Source organism: Cryptotermes secundus, unplaced genomic scaffold (genome assembly GCF_002891405.2).
Source record: "Cryptotermes secundus unplaced genomic scaffold, Csec_1.0 scaffold200, whole genome shotgun sequence".
In the NCBI taxonomy this organism is placed as follows: Eukaryota; Metazoa; Arthropoda; class Insecta; order Blattodea; family Kalotermitidae; genus Cryptotermes; species Cryptotermes secundus.
In genome coordinates, this window is record NW_019727788.1 from 169590 (window position 1) to 175802 (window position 6213).

At 37.6% G+C, this 6213-nt stretch overlaps 1 protein-coding gene across 1 annotated transcript; it reads left to right on the forward strand.

Moving 5' to 3' along the window:
• The first annotated feature begins 1392 nt into the window (after nucleotides 1–1392).
• LOC111864951 lies at nucleotides 1393–5718 on the forward strand. Its single transcript, XM_023852598.2, has 3 exons — nucleotides 1393–1607; nucleotides 1868–2050; nucleotides 4822–5718. Exons 1-3 carry the CDS (start codon nucleotides 1541–1543, stop codon nucleotides 5055–5057), a joined length of 486 nt encoding a protein of 161 aa, XP_023708366.1. The 5' UTR covers nucleotides 1393–1540; the 3' UTR covers nucleotides 5058–5718.
• Nucleotides 5719–6213: the final 495 nt, after the last annotated feature.

Below are 6213 nucleotides of genomic sequence, written 5' to 3' on the forward strand. Positions count from 1 at the left end.
TTGGAGCATGTTTAACAAATGCCAATAATTTTTATATAGAACTTTCCTTTCATGATGTTTAACGTGTTTTCATGCATTCAGACAGATGCCATATTATTATTATATGCCATCTCCCAAAGCTCATTTCTCATAGGTAAAATGTGAAGTGGCCCCTGTACTTAATTAATTTAGGACTATGCCATGAAGGCGTATGGAGGAGTGGATGTATAGAACCACATTTTCTTGGCCTAGGCACTAGTTGAAGGTGAGTGGTCAGCTTCATGCCCTTGCTGCTTTACCTCTCGTGAAAGAGCTCCCGGTACCCATTGGACAGGAGGCTGAGTGGGTCCCAGAGCTGGTCTGGATGATGTGCAGCAGAGAAAATTCTTAACCGTACCAGAACTCAGAACTCCCATTCTTTGGTTGTCCAGCATGCAGCCAGTAGCCATATGCTAATTTGTAACTCAGTGGTACAGGATTTTCCCATAAGAAACTGTCCAGAAACATTTGTCTCGGTTTTCTTTGCAGCCATCATGAAATCTAGTCAGCCGTATTGAAGGATCGACTGCATGCTGAAAGGATGTTTCACCAGTACATCCTGTAAGGCAGAGGTGGGTTGTGTTTCTCCAGATGAGACCAAAAGTGGAGTTTTTGTTTGTGGCTAGCAGAAAGAATCATATAGAAGTGGCGTGGATTACAAGAGAGTTCATGAAAGGAAGTAGATGGAGGACAACCCTGTATGTATGATTATATGTAAACATGCCAGTTGCATAAAAATGCAACCAATTAGGGCAACTTGACATGTTTCACAATAGTATAGCCAGATATAACAAAATAAAATTATGGTGGCAATGCAAAATCAGGCATTTTGATGCCAACGACCTAACCAGTCCTCAACAATTAAAAAGACTGTAAGTTAATGAAAATGTGCATAAAAGTTATGGACATTTCAGGTTTGTAAAGTTGTCTGAGCTGGCAACTGTGGGACCGTCACGGTGTTTCCATTTTTTTTTTTTTTTCCCCGGCCGAGGGGAAGATGCCCAGTTTGACCTGCCGTTCATGTCGCTCATGTTAGCAATACAAACATCGAAATTAGTAAAGGGGGGAGTACAGATGTTTCACGGGTACTTTTGCAGAAACCTTCGAAATGTCAGAAGCCACCCAAATTATTAGCTGAATCGACAAAAATATCCATAATCTAACTGAATGTTATAAGCTTTTACTACCATGCTTTGCTGCTCATTGGGCGGAAGCAATGTCAGGACATGGGCTCACCCATTTCGTAGTACGTGTGTTATGAAACGTGAAATTTTTTAATATAAATCTAAAGAAAGCTGATTTAGTATCCTCAGAATTAGACTTAACGCCTGTTGAGGCAACTTCAGAGTCATTAATTTGTCAAAGTCTGAGGCTCACTGGCCAACCAATGTTAGTACGAGTAACTGTTCACAATGCCATAGTTGTTATCGTTATTGTATGTTAGGGTGCGTAATTCGTGAGTCAGGTTGGGTGTAAGTGTAGCGGAAGGGAGTATCTTCGTAGGAACTTTACGAATGAAGACATGGATCTAAACGCGAGTTTTGGTGCATTATTAAGTGTTATAGCCCTATTTTCGTGCTTGTCGTTCGGTAAGTCGCAGGTGTAGTTTTTAACCGAGGAAGCAGTTAACTTGTAGCAAGTAACTTAACCTATATTTATCGTTTCATTTCTTAAACGATTCTTCTACAATTTGGGTGCAGATTTTCGTAAATATTTTATACAGTACACTTCTTGGTTTTGTTTTGAAACTGCAGCATGAATTAGGCGTGTATATTAGTTATCTGGAGCAGATATTGTCGAATGTTCTGACTCCAGTGTTCCAACAAATATAGTTGAGTATTTATTGCAGGTGAAGCAATTCAGTGTTACCAGTGTTCATCAGGACAAGACGCGAAAGGAGAAGACAATTGCGGAGCTTATAAGAAATTTGACAGAAATCGTCACATTGCCGTTGAATGTAGCAGTGATGAGTCGTACACTCCAGGAACATTCTGCATGAAGATAACTCAGCAAGGTCCAAAGGGTTTTATATGTAAGTTTGACCTTTTTGTTTACTGTCTCAATGCAAGTTTGAGCTTTTCATTTACTGTTTAAGCTTGGGGTTAGAAAACATGGCCCACATCAGAATGTAGGAAATGGATGATAAAAGTATAGCCCATTATTTTGTAGCTAACATATTATATAGGTTACTCTGTGTTCTGAGAATTAAGATATGGTATTTGATTTAAATCTAATTATGAAGTTTTTATCTTATATTCAACAAATGTCCCTGGTTCACCATCTTACGTGCAACATGCCATCATAAAACTTAGTGTCTTCCATACACACAGTGCATTATTTGAACCTTATTTAAACGCTTCTGTACATTGCATTACATGTTTCGGCCAACATTGATCATCAGATGTTTGAAAATTGTTTGTGGAAACTGCTCTTAGATGGGACTACACATCAAATATTAGAATCACAAAACAGAAGCACAGCAGTTTCCACTGACAATATTTAAACATCTGATGATGACCAATGTAAGTCACATGTTTCCACTGTTGGCTCTGCTGTTCGCTCTTGGGTTCAAACTGGTGGCACCAAGTTTTGTCCCCAGTGGCAGTACAGGACAAAAAAGAATACTCTTCCTCATGGTATTGTTTCAAGTGACCCAGTGATGCAGCCATTCTTTGAGTCTTCTTTTCCTTCATGAGTTGATGTGGAACCCACTGCGCGCAGATTTTGCAGTACAGCAGGTGTTTTGTCACAGTGGCATGTACAGAACCGTGACTTATTCCCATCAAAAGACTAATTTATTCCACAGTGGTCCGTTGCCCGGATATAACCATCCAATGCAGCAATAACATCAGGAGTGACACGATGAGCCTGTCCTGTGCGAGCATCATCTTGCAGTGACACACGTCCCTCTCAGAATCTCTTATGCCACGCCAGCACACATGAACGTGACATGCTGTGTTCACCGTAAATAACAGACATGCAACAATGAATTTCTCATCCTCCTACTCCTTCAGCAGTCAAAGAGCGCACTAAACTTTGCTATTCTTCTTTACCTGCTTCCATTACTGATGTTGGACAACCACACGTATCGCTAACCTTACTTCCAGCACAATAAACAAACGACTAGTGTACAAGGGCACGTCACTTTGCTTTCCCGAGTCTTTGCCAGATGTCCATACCGTAAGCAAATTCCAGTGTTACCAACTTACGTGCCGTCTGAGTTATGTGTGGTGACCCATTTTCATTTGACTGCCCCTTATATAATTGGTGAAATGTCGCACGCAAAATGATCTAAATTTATTTACATTCCAGAGATCTGCCATAGGCCTAATCCAAGGATGTAGAACATGCCATAACAAAAATACAGTACTTGTTTCCAGTATAAATATAAATACAGAACTCCAACAGCTGTGTATACAGTCATCTTTTATAATTCAGAATTACAATGAAATAATTTATGGCAAAGAACCATTATCATTATTTAACAAGTAATGTCTGATTAAGGTACATTCTTCTACAGAGGAAAAGGGACGAAGTAGGAGTTTCTTCTAACAATGGCCAGAATGGCTTTGTATTGTGATTCAAAGATTTGATTATAGGAGAAGATTATTGAATAGCTTAATTCCAGTATAGTGAACTCCTTCCTGATATCTTCTGAGGTTAGTTGCTGGCACATGGAAGATATATCTGTGTGCTGTATTTGGTATTGTGTATAGGGTGTCCCAAAAAAATGTACTCACCTTTTAATGACACCAAATGCAATGTTCTTTAAAATAGATATAAGGTTAATGATTTAAATTGAAGAAAACAAGTCTGCTGCACCATGCATGTTTGCAAATGTTCAAACTGATGACCATCGTTATCCAGACAGAGCTGATAACACGGAACAATGGAATTACAAACAGTATGAAGTATTTCATTTGGAATTTAAAGACGTTGTCTTTCAATTTCCTCTTTCAATTCATGGACTGTTGCTGATTGTGGCATAAACCTTATCTTTGAGGTATCCCCACAAAAGGAAGTCCATTGGTGTCAGGTCTGGTGAACGTGGAGGGTATTCAGTGCTACCTCTTCGCCCAGTCCATCTGTCTGGCAAAGTTGTATCGAGATAGGCTCTTCACGATGATAGAGGGGAGGTGCTCAATCTTGTTGAAAGGAAATCTCTGCATCACCAAACATCTCTTCAATGTGTTGCCCGATGCCCGACACAGAATTTTTTGTTGTTGCCATTTTGTGAATTTTATAGATTAACCTGACTTTCATGTTTTTCTTGTCTCTTATATCATAGTGCATTTTAATCTTCCCACAACATTTTAAAGGTAATCTCATGTTCAGAGATTACAGGCAGTTCAAAAGGAAAACAAAATAGAGTTGCAAAAGTGGAGATCATAATTAATCTTACCACTAGTAGAAATAAACTAATACTAACTTGAAGAGTGCTGTCTTCTGCGAAATAATGCCATGTAGTCCATTGAAAGTCAACTGACATTTCAGAGGAACATATCGCCTCCATATTCAGGGTTGAATAAGCTGAGCAACATACCAGTGTGAAACATTGATTGACTTTCAATGGACTATGTGTTATATCCGAGAAGATAATACTCTTCATAACCGCCGCTGTGAGAACCGCAGAGCATATATAATATTTGTAATCTTGGATCATTTGTATAAGTTCACAGTTTCCTGATTCAACCAAGCATCATTTCTGAAAAGGAAATTAATACATATAGATGTTTGAAAGAGTTCTGTAGTCTGTCTTCAGTTAGCTGTATTGAATGAGCTGACTGTGTGGATTAATTTCAGGGGATGGAAGATGGAGACAAGTAATAAGGCGCTGTGCTTCTGTTGCTGATACAGGAGTAACTGGAGTATGCAATTGGGGTGTTTACGATAACGGAATCTACTGGGAGGAGTGCTACTGTTCAGAAGATGGCTGTAATAGCTCATCTTCAGTACAGACATGCTTATTAGCCATTGTGGGGTGTGTGCTTTTTACAACATTTATTCACAGCTGGCTGTCTTCATTATTTTTTCCATAGGAACTTGCATCATAGTATATTTTCAATATAAGGGATTACTCTGCAGGAAATATATAGAAAGTGGGATGTGGTTTCGTGGCTTAGACATAAGGGCAGGAATTGTAATCGATGGATTTAAGAGGTACAAGCAGGGTGACATAAGACATTGCAGTATATTAAGTACTTTGTGTGAGAGCTTCAGTCCCGTTGTTCTTGCATATAAGTTCACCATGTATTGAAGTGAGGGACCATATGATTCCTAATCTAAATAGTTCGCATCCTGTCATGTGCCTCAAATAAGATATAAAGCATACAAGAATACACCATCTACACAACAACACTCGTATTTTAAAACAAAGAAGACACTACTGTATCAACATTTGTTTTTATTAAAACTTTTATGGACGCAACATGTTTCGACCCTTATATTGGGCCATCATCAGGCATACAATTTTCGGCTTTAGGCTGCTGAACTGCATCCCGTTATCATTCATTTCACTAAATCATGATCCTTATTGTGTATTTGACTTCATTCAAATACATAAATATATATAAAATAAGTCTTGGTCGAAATTTTAACTGAATGTACTTAAAGTAATACATATTAAAATTGTAACCTAAAAAGATAAAGTTAAAAATATGATAATTTAATTGAATGTACTTAAAATGATACAATTAAAATTAAAACCTAAAAATTTAAAAATATAGAATCTGACTTTTAATTTCTCATATTTTTAACCTTAACTTTTTTAGGTTGTAATTTTAATTGTATCATTTTAAGTACATTCAGTTAAATTTTGACCAAGACTTATTTTATATATATTTATGTAATTGAATTAAGTCCAAAACACAATAAGGATCCTTATTTAGTGAACTGAATGATGATTGGGTGCAGTTCAGCAGCTTAAAGCTGAACATTGTATGCCTGTGATGGCCCAATATAAGGGTCGAAACATGATACGTCCATAAAAGTTTTAATAAAAATAAAAGTTGATACAGTAGTGTCTTCTTTGTTTCAAAATACAGAGTGTTGTTGTGTAGTTGGTGTATTCTTGTATGCTTTATATCTCACATGATTCCTATATACACAGTTTGTGATGTCTTGCCTGCTGAGATTGAGTGGAAAGAATGTATATGCTTTCTTTTGTCCATTTCTCCTGTAGACAGTTCTTCTGTA